The 20,548-nt window shown below is 38.4% G+C and overlaps 1 protein-coding gene across 4 annotated transcripts in view; it reads right to left on the bottom strand.

Moving 5' to 3' along the window:
• Nucleotides 1–18,424, bottom strand: part of SLC24A2 (solute carrier family 24 member 2) — a 345,977-nt gene extending 327,553 nt beyond the window's left edge. For 3 of the 4 annotated variants that reach the window (XM_043979800.1, XM_043979817.1, XM_043979811.1), the window contains exons 1-2: nt 17,892–18,256; nt 14,777–15,881 (exon numbers count right to left, since the gene is read on the bottom strand). In XM_043979800.1, coding sequence (XP_043835735.1) covers nt 14,777–15,718 — 942 coding nt within the window. In that variant the 5' untranslated portion in view covers nt 15,719–15,881; nt 17,892–18,256. The other variant, XM_043979806.1, reaches the window with a different exon arrangement.
• Nucleotides 18,425–20,548: the final 2,124 nt, after the last annotated feature.

Raw genomic sequence — 20,548 nt, 5'->3', positions numbered from 1 at the left:
CCATGCTGTTCTTCAAATAAGGAAACTATTCTGGGTATTTCAATGGGCTAGAATATTCTCCCTCATCATCTCTGCCTCCTGGGTTTTCTGGCTTCCTTCCGGTCCCACCTAAAATCCCCTTTTACAAGAATACTCTCTGAATGCCCTTTAATTCTAGTACCTTCACAGGGGGCAGCTAGATGGCGCAGTGGATAAAGCATCTGCTTTGGATTCAGGTGGACCTGAGTTCAAATATGACCTCAGACACTTGACACTTACTAGCTGTGTGACCCTGGGCAAGTCACTTAACCCTCATTGCCTCACAAAAAAAAATTTCTAGTGCCGTCACTCAGTTAATTATTGCCATTTTATCCTGTGTATGGCTTGTTTGTAGATGCCTGTTTACATGTTTCCCTCCATTCGACTGTGAGCTCACAGGAACCTCTCATCTTCTTCTTTATCCCTGGTGCTTAGTATAGCTTCCATGGTCTCTAAACGTATAGTCATAACTGGCATCATCTTTCACAAGGACTTAGATGCAGTCACATTGTAAATGGCACTATTCTAGCCCCTAGGCATGTTAGGATAGGAGTAGGGGAATGGAAGTAGGTTTTCACTGCTATAGGGAACTCCCAGATGAGTAAACCCCTTCTCCAAATGTAAGGAAGCACCTTTTCTGAAACTCCCAGTCTAAGAGCATTGCTTAGAACAGCAGCATCAAACTGAAATAGAAATGGGGGCCACTAATCCACACATAAAGATTCCTGTGGGTCACATATTAATCTACTTTTAAAATGTAATATCACCTATGTTTCATTGCATTTTTACAAAATATTTTCCAGTTGGATTTTTATCTGGTTCTGGCTTTACCCAAGGAAACATAGCTAGTATGTGTCAGGCGTAGCACTTGAACCTTGATCTTCTTGGTTTGCTGTCTATCCACTCTGTCATGCTTCCCACATGCTTGTTAAAGAAGATATAATTTCTACTATGGTAAGGGTACTTACCTTTTAATTGTATATTTCTAATTAGAAAAATCCTGGGGCAGCTAGGTGGTGCAATGGATAGAGCACTGGCCCTGGATTCAGGAGGACCTGAGTTCAAATCTGACCTCAGACACTTGACACTCACTAGCTGTGTGACCCTGGGCAAGTCACTTAACCCCAATTGCCTCACCAAAAAAAAAATTCTTTTTGAGCTGTTATTTACTACTTGAAAATCTTTTTGTTTAAGTGTACAGTAAATTGCAGTTATATGTGATAGTGATTCTTATTAACAAGCATTTATTAAGCACCTCAGGCACTGTGCTAAGGGCTGGATGTTACAATAAACTTTTAATTTTTTTTTCTTGGAGGCAATTGGGATTAAATGACTTGCCAAAGGTCACACAGCTAATGTGTCTGAGGCTGGATTTGAACTTAGGTTCTCCTGACTCCAGGGCTGTATGACTTTTGCCATGTGCTAGTGTCAGAGGCAGGATCTGAACTTTGGTCTTCTTAACTTTAAGCCTTGCATTTTACTCACTGAAAGGTGATCAAGTGTAGTAGATAAAGCATTTGATGTGTCAACGATGAGCCATGTTCCGGTCCTGATTCTAGTACCAGTTGTATGATCATGTATGAGTCATGTGATCTCTGTGAGCCCTACATTTTGTCATCCATAAAATGGGGGAGAATAATATCCTTACTTTACAAGGTTATTGAGGATAAAATCAGGTTATGTGTGAAGTGCTTTGCAAACCTGAAAATGCTACACAAATGATAGATAAGCCAATGATGATAATGGTGTATATGTTGCTTTGTATGTTTGTTTGCACGTTTTTAGATTGTTTCTTGTTCTATCGTCCCGTTGTACCTATTAGATAGTCCCTTGAGGGAAGAGACTGTCTTTTGACTCTTTTTTTTTAGTATCCCCAGTGTTTAGCACAACTTCTGGTGCATAACAGGTGCTTAGATAATGTCTATTGATTGATTGGTGGTAGAGATACCATGCCCTTTAAATGACATTTAATATAGTATAGTAAGTTGATCCCTTTTGAAGTCACTGAATTTACCTCCCAAGCAAATGAAAATGATCACTCTATTTGCTGGCTATGTTATTAAACTTTGAAATCCAAAGACTCATGAACATGAAGGTAAACTGATTGTAATGCTGTTCAGGCTTCCTTGTCAACATTTTGAGTCTCACTCATTTCACACCTTTCTGCTCTGCCTCCATTTGTTTTCCATATGGTGAAAGGCTGGTGAGAAAAAAAACAACACAAACCACGATTCTGTCTTTGCAAGGAATGCACATCACGTTGTTTGCTGCAGTCTGTGCTTTCCTTACTCAGGATTCACAGTCTGAATGGCAGGCCTGGGAAAAGCCACAGTTTGACAGCCCTTGGTATGATATAATCATCTGGAAATCTGAATTGGTCAGACAATCTGGGGTCGGGTTCAAATTCCACCCTCTTCATGAAGCCTAAGCCATAAGAGAGGTACCATCTCCCTTCTCTGAAATCTCCTTGCACTTGGTTTTCACTTTCCATGCATATATATGTTTTATTTTGTAACCAGAATTCTTTGTTGCCATCCCCTATCTCCCTAGCTAGATTGTAAATTAGAACAACAGGGCAGCTTAACTTAAATCCCTTCTGCTAAAAAGGAATTCATTTCTTCCAGGTCTGTTTCCAGTAAGTATGGGGAATTAGCTAGCACCTGATGTTTTCTATGGTTTTTGGTTAGCTGAATTGACTGAGGACAGGCAATCTGTCTTATCATTGTATCACCCCCAGGCCCTAGCACAAAGACTTGTACTATAAAATAGTTAATGGGTATTTATTTAACTGAATTCAATCAATCAGTGAAAAAATGTAGTTTGGGGGGTAATATAGTTATAGTCATAATTTGGGTCTCCCTCTAACATAAAGGCATTAAATTAATCATCTTCAGAGTTGTCTAACAATAATTAAAAAATAACTGGCACTCCAGAGCATTAGATCAGAGCTAAAAGGAATTTTAAAAATAATTTAGTTCAACTCTCTAATTAGACAGATAAGGAAATGGACCCAGTTGAATGATTTTCTGAAGGTCGCACAGAGGGTGGCAGGGTCAAAATTCTAATCATAGTGTCCAGATGACTAGATTTCCTATGCTCTTCCCACCATACCAAGTTGGTTCCTTTTTCTGAGTAGTTCATTAATTAAACAGGACAAAATTCCTGAATTTATTCATGTAGGGGACAGGGTGGGGAGGCATAAATGTTGAGACAGACTTGTAGTTAGTACAGTTCTGCTAGAATTCTATGGTTCTTAGCAAATACATTTAAGAAGTACGGTATTAGTACATACCATCAGTACACACAATAGTATGTACCATCAGTATATACCAGTATTAGACATACCATCACACTTTAGAATGTCCTCATGCTTCTTGGATTTTGCTGGGCTCAACAGTTTTCACATTCATAATATATCTATTGATGGAGAACACCAAGCCAATTGCAGTATTTATTGAATTCTGGATTCTAATGGTTATCATCTCATGGTATCAAATACTTATCATCTTCGCTCACCTGGGTTATTGAAATAGCCTTCTAATTAACAGCCTCTAACTATGTACCCCAAGTCTCTCTCCTTTCCAATCAGTTCTTCACACATTTGCCAAACTGGTACTCATAAAAGCAGGGGTATGACCATGTCCTTTCTCTGCTCAATAAATCTCAGTGGTTCTCCATTGCCTTTAGGCAAAAATACAAACTCTTTGGTTTGACATTTAAAGTCCTTCACACTATAGCCTCAGCCTACTTTTCTAGGCTTTTTGCACCATGCTTCCTTTTGTATACTCTACATTCCTGCTAAGCTGACCCTATTACTGCCCTATGCACAATATTCCATTTACCTTTTCTCTGTGACATTACTCAGGCTAACCTCTATGTCAAGAGGCACTGCTTCCTCTCCATCTTTAAGTCTTTATCTTCCTCCAAGACTCATCAAATGCCCCTTCTATCTATGGTTTATTCTAATCACCCTTATTGCCACTCCCCTCTCCTTGGGATTACTTTGCATATATTTCTAATTTACTTATAAGGGCAGGTGGGTGGTGCAGTGGATAAATCTCTGGAGTCCTGAGTTCAAATCTGACATCAGAAACTTACTAGTTGTGTGACCCTGGGCAAGTCACTTAACCTCTGCTTGTCTCAGTTTCCTCATCTGTAAAATGAGGATAATAATAATACCTACTTCCCAGGGTTGTTGTGACAATCAAATGAGATAATAATTGTAAAGCTTAGTATAGTATCTAGCACACTGTAAGTCTATATAAATGTTATGTATCTAAATGTTATTAATTACCTATTTTTAATTTACTTATGTACATACCAACTTCAACCTCCTAGAATATGAGCATCTTGAAGGCAGAGGTAATAGATTTCATAGGTCTAGGATTAGAAAGTACATTATATCCCATCTAGTCCACCCCTTCCATTTTACAAATTAGGAAAACAAAACCCAGAGAAATTGTGACTTGCCTGAAGTCACATGGGCAGTGAGCATCAGTGGTGGGATATGAACCCAGGTCCTCTGAGCCAAAGTTGGCAGTGTTTTCATTATACCATTCTCCCTCCTTGTCTTTGTTTCTGATACACATTAGGCCCTTAATAAATGCTTATTGTATTGAAATGCAATTAATCCCTTTACCAATCCCATGCTGTGGATGAAATTACCTTCTCAGTAGCCAGAGCACATCAGGACTTCAGTTAAAATCCTTTTTGCTAAAACTGAGGTTAATTTTTTTTCTAGTTCTATCTTTAAAAAATGAAGAAGAAGCTGGGTTCCCAACTTTCTCTGAGGTACTAGAAAGATGTCTTGACTCTTAGGTTTGTTTCAATTCAGGTTGGAAAGATCAAGGTGACATGAATGTCTAAGAGAATAACTGCAGCACTAGGTGCTATTCACTGCAATGAAATTTATGAAATCCTTCCCAGCCCCTTTCAGAGGATTCCAAAATGTGACCTTCACTCCATAAACCATTGTTGCAGAAACATTTCAAAGGATTATTATTGTTTTAATGTCAGGAGAGGGTCCTTGAAGGCAAGGAAACTTTGTAGTGCTATGTCCCTAGATACCTTAATATGTCATCTCATTTATGCAGCCAACAATTTTCATTCAAAAGAGCTAGGATTTGAATGCTTTTGAGGAAAACAGGCAATGTAATCCTTTTTATTGGAGGAACATTTTCAATTACCCTGGGGAGAGTTTTACCTTTCTCAAAATTTGTATTTTCATTTTACTAAAATCTAAGTGTTCTTTGGGACAGAAGTCTCAACTAAGTTTATTGTAATATAAATGAATGCATATGGTCCCAAAATGTCACATAGGAAGGAGATGTTATTCACTTTATAAAAGGATTTATTGCTTGATGAGATGTATTCACTATAGAATTCCTTTATCTATTTAGCTCCCCTAGCAACTTTATACCATGGATTGATTTATAAAGATTTTAGGTACACTTTAATTGCACAAATCAAAGAAAACATGGACCCATAAGATGCTTGATCCACCAATCCTCCAAAATTAATTAAACATCCTTAAAATTTCCTGTCTTTTCCTTTCATCAGAACTTGACTGACTATTGACCAGGTTGTAGCACAATTTCCTAGAAGTAAAATACCATGGACAGCAGCTTTCCAAGCCAAATACCTTCTACCACAGTTGAGATATGGATAGAATATAGATAGTACAGCAGTCTTGCCCATATAGAATCTCATTTTTTGTGCACTGAAACTCAACTAAATCACATTCTGCAGCACTACATTGGCTTCCTCTCCCATTACAAAGAATTAAACCATGGACAGCTCTAAACTTTTCAGAAAATATCATAGTAAATGTTAAAAATAAAAGTTGCTACATAACAAAGAGACTCTGAAACTCACAACAAAAGACTGCTCATTTCAACAAAAAATAAATTCAAAATAATTCCAGGGCTACAAAAAAAAACCTTGAATAATTCCTTAAATTTCCCATGTAATATTTGACCTCTCCATATGGTGGTTGTTGTTTTGGGCAGAGGGTGAGCTTATAAATGTTATAAAATAAACATCTATAGAAGCATAAATTTTGCCTTTTTGAATCAACGCTTCCTAGCCCTTGTTTTGTGAAATTTCAGAACATATGCAATTATCAAAGTGTTGTAAAGTTATCAAATAATTATTGAAACAAAATTAATTTAATTCATTTTAATTTAATGTATTTCATGTAACTTTCTAAAGGAGGTAGAAGATATTTTGAAATAAGAAATAATGGGATGTAATAACTTCAAAAAGTTAATAAAACACTACTTGACCTAATTTGCAGGCTTGGTGATAATCAGATAAATTATGAGTAAACATTTTTTTAAATAGGCATTTACTTTCCCTCAAGGCACTGTAGTATAGTGGATAGAGAGATGGATTCAGCATCAGGAAGACCTGGATTCAAGTCCTACCCAGGAAACATGTTTGTGTGACCCTGAATGTCATTTAATCCTTCGGTGTACCAGATAGCTCTCTTAGACTGTCAAGAGGAAGAGACATTCCTGATATTATTGGAAAATGGGCATTTCCTTCCTGGGAATTTTTTTTTATTGCACCAATAAAATCATATATCAGGACCCCACCCAAAACATGTAAAAGTATTAGTAAAATGAATGAAACTAGCATTCTTTCTCATTTCGCAAAAAGTCTTTCTAAAGTTTTGTCTTACAATGCATAGAGACTAAAATAGTGAGTGCTTTAATAAAATACTACTGGAATTTAGAGCTAGAAGGAACGTTTGAGCCTATTTAAGCCAATTCTTTAATTTTACAGCTGAGAAAACTGAAGCCCAGAAAGGTTAGATAATTTGCCCAAGGTCATATAACTAGGAAGTAGTAAAGCTAGGATTTAGGTCCAGGTCCTTTAATTTCCAGTCCTATCTTGTTTTTACTATGCCACATGGATTAAGGAGCTTCTAAAACTTTCAGCATATTCTGCTTGAGGATCCAAAAGATAAGGCAAGGAGCTGGTTTAATGCTTATGCGAATAGCCATTACACACACAACAATTTTCATTCTATTTAGTTATAGAGAATATTCCTCTTAGTGAGGACCTTAGAACTGGGTGTGGATAACCGAGGAGAGCCATTAGCTTGGAATTTATTTTCAGACTGTCCACCTGCTAATGCCATAGGGCAGTGAATTCTGGATGGAAAGGAAGCCTATATGGCTACAGGCTAACATTAACAACTCGAGAGGAAAGTCAGATGTCCAAACATGGATAGAATACAAAAGTGCTATAATACATCTTATATTCAGTACTTTGGGGGGCAGACTGCTACAAAACTCCCAAAACATGTTGATAGACAGCAATTGCTGAGAACTATTTTCACTCAATTCAGAAGTAAAATCAAAGAAATGTCCTTAATAAAATTGTGCAACATAATAATAATGCTGAATTTGACATTTAAATAGTTTTATGGTTTACAAAATGATCTTTTATACTATATCAATTTTGATCTTCATAATGCTCTTTGATAAACTTTCTGGTTATTATTATCTCCGTTTTACCAGAGAGGAAACAAGTTCAGTGAGATGAAGTGATTTGGTCAGGGTCTTGTGACTAGGAAATGTCAAAAGTGGTGTTTGAACCCAATTCTCTACTGACTTTAAATCCAGGGGTCTCTTTAGGATGTCATGTTACCTCTCAATTATGCAATTTTTAGCTTAAAATACATGAATATTTACTAAAAGTTTTGAAGAAGAGCAAATATATCAGGTAATAACAGAAACAAATCTTTAGTTTGCTTTTCTACTCTTTGCTTGTAAGCTAATTCCAATTAATGTAGAGACAGAATGATAGCCTAGGAAGAGTCCTGGACTTGGAGTCAGGAGAGATCTATCTTCAAATCACCACTCAACATTTGTAGTTTGTGGTTTTTTTGGTTTTTTTTTGGTGGGGCAATGAGGGTTAAGTGACTTGTCCAGGGTCACACTGTTAATAAGTGTCAAGTGTCTGAGGCTGGATTTGAACTCAGGTCCTCCTGAATCCAGGACCAGTGCTCTCTATCCACTGCACTACCTAGCTGCCTCCCCTACCCTATTCAACATATATAACATTATGTGTGCCTCTGGACAAGTCACAATCTCTCAGAAGCTCAATTTTTTCATCTTTAAAATGGGATTAATGTTGCTTGCAGTACCTACCTCACATGATTGCTATAAAGAAAACATTTATAACCCTTAAGGCAATATGTAAATGCTGCTATTTTTGATAATATATCTACATCTATATCAAAGGAATTAACAATGGTGAAATTATCTCCTTAAAAGTTAACCTGAGAACATGACTTGTAAAAGAAAATATGTGGGGCAGCTAGGTGGCGCAGTGGAGAGCACTGACCCTGGATTCAGGAGGACCTGAGTTCAAATACGGCCTCAGACACTTTACACACTTACTAGCTGTGTGACTCTAGGCAAGTCACTTAACCCCAATTGCCTCACCAAAAAAAAGAAAAAGAAAAAGAAAAAAAGAAAATATGTACTTGAACTATAAAATTATTGGCTTATCTCACCCATTAGTGATATGCATTGTTGGGAAGGTAATCGTTATCATGATTTTCTTCTGTTTTTAAAATTAAAATTAAACATAGTATTTCTCTATAAAACTTTCATGTAAAAATGGAAATCTGAATATAGCAAATTGGTTATAATTAAGGGGAATGGTCAGTCTGAATTGGTGAAAAATCTGAATTCTGAATTACTTTAGAAAAAAATTTCCATTTTATTATTTTAAAATATATCTGGTAAAAAGAAAAATCCCCAAGAAGAGATTTTCAAATTAGACTCCTTATAGACTTCTTTAATGAGCAGATAAGACTTATTTGTATCTAGCACATTGTTTTGTGTAAATGGTGTTGGTAAAGTTGTTTTGAGAATGCTTAAAAAAGATGTTTTTCTTAAATAAGCACCATTGCATCATGGTGATGACCTTGGAAGGCCTTTTGCAGCTCTAATATTATGTTATGCATTGACACACTTATCAGATATATGTATATATATATATATATATGTAGAAAGGAACAGACCCATGTATACACAAATACACTATTAGACAAGTAAGAATGGAAATGAAGTCATATATGGAGAGTGAGGGATAACAGATGCAAAATCCAAGAGTTTCACTGGTATTTACAAACTATTAAGAGAACCAGAGGAAAGCCTCCACCACATTCAGTAGATCATGTATAGAAAGATAAAGACATGAATGAAATTACTTGTAAAGAGCTTCCCCATTTATGAGACCATTAATCTGTTGAAATATCAAAGTATTCTACAGAAATATTGGCAAAAGATGCAATTAAGACAGATCGTGCCAAGAACAATTTATAAAACTGGAAGGAGAGCAACAGATACCCAGAAATGGGAAAAATCAGTAATGGTAGCAATAACAACCATAATAAGAATTTATATATCACTCTAAAGTTTAAATAAATATCTCCTTTATCCCCACAACAACTTTGGGTGGTAGTTGCTATCATTATCCCCATTTTACAAATGAAGAAACTGAGGTAGCTAGAAGTTAAGTGACTTGCTCAGGATTACACAGTTAGTAAGTGCCTGAGGTTGGATTTGAACTCAGTCTTCCTCACTAGGTCCACCTAGCTGCCTGGTTATTAGAATAAACTATTATTTCCATCGTTGACAATGAAACTATCACATTTGAACTTTAACTTCACTTAGTCTCCAATGTGTTACATGAGGAAAAATGATACTAAAGAAAATAAAGACTGAAAAAACATCTGGATTAGACTAAGTATATACAGAGGAGATCCATACTAGAGATGACAGGATTTTCAAGACACCAAAGGACCAAAATATCTGAGAGAAGGGATTGGAAATGATTGGAAAAGATCATTAGTATTGAAAAATAAGATAATCAAGAAAATATCAGTAAGTACTGACCCATGTAGCAATGTTCCCATTTCTATATAAATGTCACTTTATGGGATTACCTATATACATATATTGAGGATATCCTTGATGAAGGGAACATCCAAGCTTTCAAAATGAAATTCTATAAGAGATGACATCTTTATGGTCACATGATTGATTGTAAGACACAGAGACTACAATATACTACTGTTCTTATTGTAATATGCACCATTGGAAGGAGGATCCATATCAAGAACCATTCATCGATGGATCTATGATCACCTCCATAATGTGAGGGGTACTCCCTCCACTTATGCAATCACTAACCATTCCAATTTTCTCATACTTTGTGACTCTTGTTCCTCCCTCCCTCCCTCCCTCCCTCTCTCTCTCTTTCTCTCTCTCTCTCTCTCTCTCTCTCTCTCTCTCTCTCTCTCTCTCTCTCTCCCTCCCTCCCCCTCTTCTCCCTTTTTTCTTCCCACTCCCTCCCTCTCCTCTTCCTGTTAATGCAAATCACCAAAACTACCATTTTGTTGGAAGTCAAATATGCTAAAAATGAATACTTGTGAAATGACTGATTATGACACAATATTTATGGGTAAGACACTCTAATGTTTCTAGTCTGAGCTGTGTTACTCACTAGCTTGTGACCTTAGCTAAGTCACTTGCCTCTGAGTTCCTCACCACTAATATGAGGATGACAAAACTTTACCTCCTTCACAAAGCCCTTGTGAAGGTCAAATGAAATGATACATGCATATAATCAAGTTATAACGTCTTTCTGAAGAGAACAGATTTTGATAGTATTGCAGGAAAATTTTGATAAGTTTGAATAATGAACCTCTTGAAGTGATCACATTTATTTAAATCCACACAATTTAAAATTATGACTATATGAAATATGGTCATTGGTCCCATCTCAATGGAAATATACAGTGCAAATTGGAATTAACACGACCACTTCACAGGCTTCATTATACATTATGAACTGGGGCCTGCCAAATACATGTGATACTTCAGGAAAAGAAAATTATCATCAGTGTCATTTCTGTCTTTCACAACCATTTTGTGACAGCTGCAAAAATGGTTGTTATATTTTATTGGCAAGGATTATGCAAATTTAATAAAATATTCTTATTATTTTCTTTGTAATAAAAATCCCACCCTTATGCTAACATTTGTTTTATGTATACATAAAAATTCACCCAGATGCTGGTATGACAACTTTGCATATGTATTTGCTTCTCTGTTTAAAATCAGACTCAAGAATGAATTTGTGTTAGTCTCTAAATCTCCATACCCACATTTCAGTACATTAAAATGTAATTTTGTAGCAAAACAATTTTACAAATTTACTTTTCCTGCACTATATTTACCTGTTTCATAATCCCTTCTTGCCTGCAGGTCAGATTGACCATTAAAATATGAGAAATTGCTTGACCCATGTTAATAAAGCCATATTATTATATTTTAGAACATATTTACTATAAAATGTCCAAATGAGTCATTGACTAGCAGAAGCATTGAGCACAGCTCAACGATGTCCATGTGTTTTTGTGAATCCAGATTGCTTTCTGGCCAGTTCAATAGAGGCTCATCTACACAGAGTAAGAGGACTGACTGTGCCAAACTGTATTATCGTATCTACCATGCCATAGTCAACTTACCCAGAAGGTATAATGCGGTGGCTTTATTGACAAAAACTATAATGCTCTCCCCAAACACATTTTAAAGAGCTGATTCTTAACAATTCTCATGTAACTTTAAAAAATTACATTGCTAACTAGGAAATGCCCATTCAATTCTCACAACTCACATGCATTATAGTTATTGTTTCCATTTTTATAGAGGAGGACAAAGAGACTCAGATGTCAAGAGATTGGTTCATGGTTACACAATTATGAAGCAACAGAGGTGAGACTGGAACCAAGGTTTACCATTAATGCTAACTTTAACTTCAATTCTAACTTTAGTGCTCGTTCTACTCAAAAGGTAGCATGATATAGAGCCATGCTCTGCAAAGTGCGAGCCATTGCCTTACTTCAAAAGACCTGGACTCTCCCCATTGGGTATGTGAGAAACAAATTGGAGGGTGGAAAGATTAGTCACATCCTACCCTCCCTCCAGCTTGTCTCCAACAAAAACACTCTTATCCTCCAACAATTCCCTACCTATGTTGTGCAAATTCTCAATCTCATCCCTTTGAACTGAGCATTAAGCCTGTCTAGGCACTTCTCCTCTCTAGACATTTGAAGGAGTAGTAGTTACAAAGATTTTGTAAATAGTGTTTATGTCAAAATATTTGTGTGAATGGCCTTTCACATTGTAATTCAATAGTGTGGGGAACTCATGGTGTGGAAATTCCCATCACCAATGTTGATCTCAACTGATCCACAGCTTAGTAGCTAAGAGCAGCAGCTGCGGAGATGCCTTTAGTGAAATTCTATCCCCACATCCTGTGCCCTCAGATGACCTTATGACTGTGGCAGGCACCCTTGGAGGACTGTATCTCTATTTTGGGGCAGTGAATGGTGAGTAAGAGTCCTGGCTACCCTCTTTTTATTTTGAGTGATACTAAGTGGCAAAGGATGTGTAGGCACGAATGTGTTGTAATCTGAATCTCAGTATCCCCCTCCCAAACACCATTCTTCCAGTAACGTAGGTTCACAACTTCAGTTTCATCCTTGACTCTTCACTTTCCCTTAGCTCACACATCCAATCAATTGCCATATCTTGATGGTTTTACCTTACCATCTCCCACACCTGCCCCTTCTCTCTACTATGCCAGCCACTAGCTAAGGTCAGGAGTCCATCACATTTCACTTGGCCTACTGCAACTGTCTTCAGTTGGTCTCCTTGCCACAAATCTTTCCTTCCTCCAGTTCATCCTTCATATAGCTCCAAAGTGATTTTCCTAAAGTACAGGTCTCTCCATATCATTACCCTACAATTAAATATCTTTAAAATGACTATTTTGGTTTAAGTTTTCTATTAGGAAAGTAGAACATGTATATAACTTAGAAGTAAGTAACTAAATCTGTTGGGGGTACATTCTCAATTTTGTTTACTGATAGGGTATACGATAGAAAAAAATCAGATAATGCTGACATAGAGAATAGAATGCTGGAATTGGAGTCAGGATGACTTGGGTTAAAAACTCACTTCTGACACTTGCTAGCTGTGTGACTCTGGACAAGTCTCTTTATCTCTATGTATCTTAAAAAAAACAAACCCCTACCAAGGGCTAAGCCATAAAACAGTTGAGATCAACATTGGTGATAGGAATTTTCACATCATGAACATCCCATACTACTGAATTATAATAGGAAAGGCTATTCACATGAATATTTTGACATAAACACTATACATAAAATCTTTGTACCCACTACTCCTTCAAATGTCTAAAGAGAAGGCAAAGACTAAGACTGTCCTAGTGACTTCTAAATTATCAATACTGACAAATATTTCATTTTCATTTCTGAGATTAATATTGTAAATTAAGTACATTATAGATCCTATTTTTTTAGTCCATATCTGTGATTTCCTTGGTGAATAGAACTTGGGTGAGGGTTGGGCAAGGGACTCTTTCTACCAATGTAGAAAAGCAATTGTTCTGGAACTTAGACTGTTAGAGAGTTGCTTGGGGTACCAGGATGTTGAGGAACTTGGCTATGGGCACAAAGTCAATATGTGTCAATGACAAGCTTTAAACCCCAAATCTTCCAGACTCTAAGGCAGACTTGTTATGCACTATACCATGTTGTCTCCCATATGTACCACAGAAGGTAAATACATAATAGGCCATGGCCATACCCATGCACTTTACCTGTGTTTAAACAGGCCATGTGATGCAGAGACAATTTCAAGGGGGAAGTAACTGTGCTGTGAAGCAAACAGTACTATAAACCACATAAGAATTAGGGGATGCCACTAGGTGCTACCATGTTGATAGCTAGAACATAAAGGTTTCTTTGTTTCATACATAATGGGAGGTTTTGTGTTGGTGATATGGTCCCTGATAACCCCATGACCTATAAAAAGCACCCTTTGAAGCAGCTTTCTGACTCCTCAACACAATGGTGACTCCTTCACTCGGTGTAAGCTGCTTTCCAACTGCTGCCACTTCAGCATCTGTCCCCATGATGGAACAAGGAGAAAAGCTGAACATTTGGCCACAAAGTCAATGCACGTCTTTGTCTTGTGTGCAATATCCATATGAGCCATGTGAACCTATTTGTTTTTATAACCCTATGTTTGTGTTGGGTCTGGACTTTCTAATTTCTTAATACCTGAGGTCAGAGCAGCTGCTAATTCATGACTACATAGAATATAATATACTCTTTTTTTTTTTGTGGGGTAATGAGAGTTAAGTGACTTGCCCAGGGTCACACAACTAGTTAAGTGTCAAGTGTCTGAGGTCGGGTTTGGACTCAGGTCCTCCTGAATCCTGGGTCGGTGCTTTATCCACTGCGCCACCTAGCTGCCCCCAAACATACTATACTCTTGCAAGACTATTACCCCAAACCACTGTGCACTGGACTATTGGCTCATCTCTGAATCACCATTTATTACCCCATAGTGCAGACTCTCTCTTTCAAGAGGCATAGCCACAAGGTGATGGCTGGGGGGGGGGGGGCGGGGGAAGAGAAGCAACCTCCACGTCTGCTGCTCTGGGTGACCTGGGAGGCTAGTGCCCAGCTCAGAAGGGTATGTAATGATATGTTGGTTCAATTGTTATTCCTGATGACCCACGTTATTACCTACCATGTCTCATGACTCCACCACAATTTCACAAATGGTAGATTTGAAATTGCAAAAGAATATTGGTCTAAATGAATAAAAAAAGAGAAAAAAAAGAACACGTGACCAACCTTTGCATCATTCTCTGCTGTCGCTGCTGCTGCTGTAGCTGCAGTTACTTTCACAACTTTGTTTCTATTTAGCAGCTGCTTCACCCATGCTTCCACCTGAACGTTGAATTTCATGAAAGTCACGTAGAAAACATAAGCTGACAACAGCAACAGGCTCTCCCACCATGTGATGAGATTATCCAGAAAAAAAATGATAAGCATGATCAAGTCAACGATATAAAAGGAGACATCCCTAAAGAGTGGCCACCAGGTGAGGTTGAGGATCTCTCTTGAAAACAATGCGCACATCCCAATCACGAACAGGATATTGAATACTGCTGAGCCTACTATTGTGCCAATGCCAACATTGCTATGAGCTATGAAGACTCCTATCAGAGATGTGAAAAGTTCTGGAGCTGAGCCCCCAGCAGCCATGAAGGTTGCCCCAGCTACATCATCAGAAATGGCCAACTTTTCAGTGATGACAGTCAGAGAAGGAACAAAGAATTCATCACAGACTATGGCTAAGGCAATGAACATGTAGATCATTCCAAGGACATGAAGAATTATTGCGCCTCTTCTTCGCTCCTGAAGGGAAAAGAGGTCTCTTGGATAGTCTCCTTGAGGATGGTCAGTTGCATTTTCGTATTCTGTAGGAAGCGGTTCTGGGGTACCATCCTGAACCTTCTCCTTAAAATCTAACAGAGTTCTTTGATGGTATCCAGATGGTAATTCGGGATGACCTAAACTGTTGGCCCGATCTGTGCTGTGTGTCTCTATCTTGAAAAAGGCACTAGTTGAAAGTGAGAACGTGCAAATGGCCATTATGCCCATGAAGAGCCCTATAATGCGTATTTGTCTCAGTTTTTTCCAGACATTCTGGTGCTTCCTGCAGCCAGATAATGATTTATCCAAGCACCATTCTTCAAGAAATCTGGTGGTGAAGGTTTGATGGGGGGCCATTCTGTGTCTTTTAGTGGAAATGGTGGTTTCCAGGTTTGAGGATCAATCAGATTGCTCTTTCATACTTTTTCCCTGATATTTTTTAGGTTAAAAATGGTGCTTGCAATATTCTTCTATGATCAAGTGCTTTTTTATTTCATGTGAAAACCACTCTTCATTTATGCTTTAAAAAGAATATAGATGATGATGAGTTAACAATGATAGTGTTAAATATAAACAACTGGGTTTTAGAAAAACAGTTCTGCCCAAATGATGAAACACTAAATGAAATAAACCTTACACAATTGGCATAAGCAAAAAAATGAGCTGTTCATTAAATCTAGTAATATCTGATTAATTGTAATATTAAACAAAAATCAGGTGGATCTACCAGTAATTCTGCCCTTTTAAATCTCTCAAAGGTAAATTACCCCCTCCCTCTTATCTTTCAGCATCCAATATTGCAGCACAAGTGAAAAGCTTCCCAGAAATGAAAAAAACTATGTAAGAATGTGCCACAGTGGCAAAAGGCACTCCTAATAATTATTCATATTATACTATGTGGTTATGTGATTGCACATCCAACAATTCTGAACTCAGGGGCAATCACAACAATAAATCAACAGAAAAGCAAAAATTTCTAGAGCTCACCCTAATATTTACAAATACATTTGAAAGATATGGGAGGGTAGGATATGGAGATGATGTTGATAATTGATTCACCCACCAGTTCAATTTTTCATAGCAAACAAATCAGGTAAATTTTATGGATAAGAAAATATACCTTTTAAACTTCAAGCTCAGAGGAATGTGTCCAGATTTAAAGATTCTTACACTGAAAGATTTTTTTTTAATCTTCAGATTTGCTGAAGAATAAAAAAGGTTTAAAATTAAGCCTTAATGCCTGATTGAAATGAAAGTCAATTCCATAAGGAGGCTAACTGTCACTGGTTGTCAAATATGCATTTTGTAAACATTTTGATTAGATATGCTCTGCTTGCAGCATTAATTTCCATAAACGTTTAGCAAAAATACTGTTTGCAAAGTGCATTTGAGCATAGATTAACTATCAATAGCAAAATTTTGTACTGCCTTTCACTTAACAGGAGATCTAAGAGCTATCTGACAAAGCAGAATATATTCTGCTTCAAAATAAAAAACCCTTTTTGCAAATCAACAACCTCACTTTAGAGGAGGCATTCATAGAGAATACCTTGGGTACTTGTATAAGGAAGCCAGACACCCTAAACACTAAGAGTAGTCTGGACTCAAGTTTTTAGAGCAGGCTAAGATAAATCAGGCAAATAGAGCTGCTACCCCATGATTAGCCTAATTAATCATAGATATTCCTGGACTGACTCTAGATGGTGGAGCTTTGCAGTTACAAAGGGCTAAGGTATCAGACACATCATAATTGATCTGAAATCTCAGGGCTCAGCTTCTGCTCCACCCAATCCCAGCTCAGGCTGGTTACTCTGCAAACCCACTCTCCATCCCTTTCTTCAGTGTACTCTTCTGTTTTTCCCTCAGTGCAGAGATTTGCACCCACTCGCAAAAGTGCGCCACAGACCTCACTGCAACTTTGTAACTTTGCCCAACAGGGTCTCAAACTTTCCCTTGTCAATCTAACAGAATATAAAAAACAAAAACAAACAGCCAACAAGCTCTATTCTGGAGGAAGAACTGAAGAGCTGACCAAGCATTATATCTTTATGATCACATCTTTTGGGAACTGGTGTGTGTGTGTGTGTGTGTGTGTGTGTGTGTAGCTGCTTTTCACTGGGGTCTCCTGCTATGGCCGGGTTTCCTTGGGTTTGATTTTAGTAACCTTAGCTACACCATCCCCCGAAATGATGAGGTTGGGGTGTTAGGGTTTTGTGCATAGGAGGGTAGAGGATGATCGAGGTTCTGTTCTGGGTGTCCGAAAGACATCAAGCAAGCTATGGGAGCGAGTTTGCCAACTATTGGGGTGGGGGGGAAGAGCACCCCCTCATCCCTCCACCGAATGTCTCCCACATTTGAACCACCTGTGAGGCTCGAACTCCTGGGTATGAGCTGTGGGCAAAGAGGGATGGGTTCCCCGAGCGCAGGCGACTGTGACCGCTTCCCCCACCTCCCCCGCCCCCCACGCCGCACACCCACCAAGGCTGCGAGTCCGCGCCCAGGCAAGGCGAGTCTCCAGCTTCATACTTACCCTGCACTATGCTCGCTCCCGTTCCAGCCTCAGTGGAAGTGCAGCCGCTGCTCCCTTTTGCTTTCCTTTAGAATCGTCCTTCACCTTCTCTCCCTCTCCTCCCCTCCCTCTTCTCCACCTCCCACTTATTCCATTCCTCTCCCAGAGGTCTGGCCGCAAAGGCACAGGTTCTCCCAAACAGGCGTCTCTTCCCAGCCCCAGGACAAGCTCCGGGATGAGATTGACCAGCGGGAGCCGCAACCAGCGCTGCACCCTGGCCCAGCTGCTCCCTCCGCCCCCTCTGGCCCCTCCCTCTCTCCTATATGCTGGGTTCAGCGGTGCCGTATCAGGCTCTCCCTTCTGAATGTCTCTCCATCCCTCTGTTCCACTCACCGGGGATTGGAAGCTGGAGCGACTGCAGCAGTCTCAGGCTTGCGGGGTTGTCTCTGCAGTGGAGATTTGGGGAACGGGAGGGAGTGGGAACCAGACAGGTCTATGTGTTGGGCTGTCAGTCGACGCTGTCCCAGGTTGCCAGAGGCTGAAAAGTGTTGCCAACTCCCTGACGTCATCCTAGCATTCTCACAAAATAAATAAATAAATAAACAAGAAAAACCGTATTTGAGAATATAGCGATTTTATTTTATTTTTAATGAATGGATTCGGAGTCGCTGTTTTCAAGTTCCACTTCCTGTGGCTTACTACCTGTATGACCTTGGACAAGTCACAATGTCTCTGGGCTCCAGTTTCCTCAACTATAAAATGAGGGGGTTAGATTTTAGACTATGTGGCCTCTAAGGTTCTCTCTAGGTTTAAATCTATGTTCTATTATCCTGTGAGCCGATGAAATGCAGGATTAGTCTCAAAGGATAAGAAAGTCCCTTAACTAGCTGTTACCTCAGGAAAATAGCAACCTTTGTGGGCCTCTGTTTTCCTCCTCCATATCATGAGTGGTTGGGCCGTTGGAGAAGGGGAAAAGAGCCCCTGAAAGGAATGAGTCAGGAGAGGTGGGTTCTGTCATGGATTAAGGTTCTCTGCCTCAGGTTTCACATATGCAAAATGAGGCCCTTTAACCTGATAGCTTCTAGGATTCTTTCCCTATAAGACTACGAAAGTCACAGAAAAATAAAAAATAAAAAAATAAAATTGAGAGAAGAAGTAGTCATGTTAGCTTCCTCTACTCTGAGTCTCTCTAGAGAAAAACGTCATCATCCCCAGGGACTTTTGCCAGGGCACCAGCGTCAAATTGCATAGTGGGTAATATAGTACCACCTAGAAAGACAAAACCACTACAAAGACCCTTCCCCCCCCCCCCCCCCCCCCCCCCCCCCCCCCCCCCGGCATAGCATATAAATCTGAGACTAGTCAGTGTCAATGATTATGGAGGGTGTTTTGGAATCTCCTTACCTTGTCAGAGCCCAAGTAGTTTGCCAAATTATCATATAGCCTTATAGTCTTGTCACCTGTGGATATACAACTTCCCTTCACTTGCCTCCATCTCCAAACTCTTTTAACTTGGTAAACAGTGTGGTGCTTCATTAGCCTGTGAATTACTTGAGAATAAGTACTTTAATTTGGTTTGGTTTAGTTTGATTTGTTTTTCTTTATGTTCCTGTAGCTTAGCAGAGTTTTTGTCACATAGTAGGTACTTAATGCTTGTTGTCCTTCTTTGCCTCCTGAAAAAGATGCCCACATTTCCCTATTGTTAGCGTACTTTAACTACACTATACTTAATATGAAGGAGAGAACAGCCCCCAATATGGCACACAGACATAAACATATCTTTCTTCAAAATCAAACTAACTTGAAAAATTGATGAACACGTGCAAAATCCTTATCAAACAATCCAAAATATTAATCGTACTGAACCAAAATGGTTTCCTTCTTCCAGTTTGTTTTTGTTTTCTCCTAAATGAACTTTAGTGACCCAGTTTGTACTGGCAAAACAATGACTCCTCCCAATTCCATTGAAAAAGAACAAAGCTAGAATGTCAAAATGTTCTCTGAAATCACCCTAAAACAACCATTCATTCAGTTTTACTCACTGGTTTATATATATAGAATAATTTTTATGTGATAAGCAAGTCATGCATGTCAAATTTCCCTAGAGGGAAGAGATTGCATCATATGAATATTTTTGTATGCTGTTCCAATTTAAATATTGAATTAGAATAGCCCAGTGGTCTTCAGTGTAAAAATAATTTTTAATGACAAAAAACTTTCTCAGAACACATGTGATAGTAGTTTTACTATTAGTATCCATTGATCACCCAGATAAAATATGACAAGGAGTTGCTATGAATTCAGCAAATAAAGTTATATTTTGTTACACCAGCATATGCATATATTTGATAAATAGTAACATGTATGTATGGGAGATGTATTTATTGAATCTACAGAAGGTCGGCTTGCTTATTTATCATACTGATACCTGCAGCATATTTGTTGGAACTAAATAAATTACAGTGTTTGGTACAAATTTAGACTCAGAGACCTCTTTTAATAATTTTTGGACTACCAGAGTCTTCAGCCCTCAGGTTTCTAACTATTAGACTGGGTGATCTTTGAGGTCCCTTCTACCTCTAAAGTTCTGTTATTAATCTCATAAACATATACCATATAGTTTTCCCTTCAACTAAATATACACTATAATGGTCAGGGGCAGCTAAGTGGCACAGTAG

Source organism: Dromiciops gliroides, chromosome 1, assembly GCF_019393635.1.
Source record: "Dromiciops gliroides isolate mDroGli1 chromosome 1, mDroGli1.pri, whole genome shotgun sequence".
Taxonomy (NCBI): Eukaryota; Metazoa; Chordata; class Mammalia; order Microbiotheria; family Microbiotheriidae; genus Dromiciops; species Dromiciops gliroides.
This window is presented reverse-complemented; position numbering and strand designations above follow the sequence as displayed.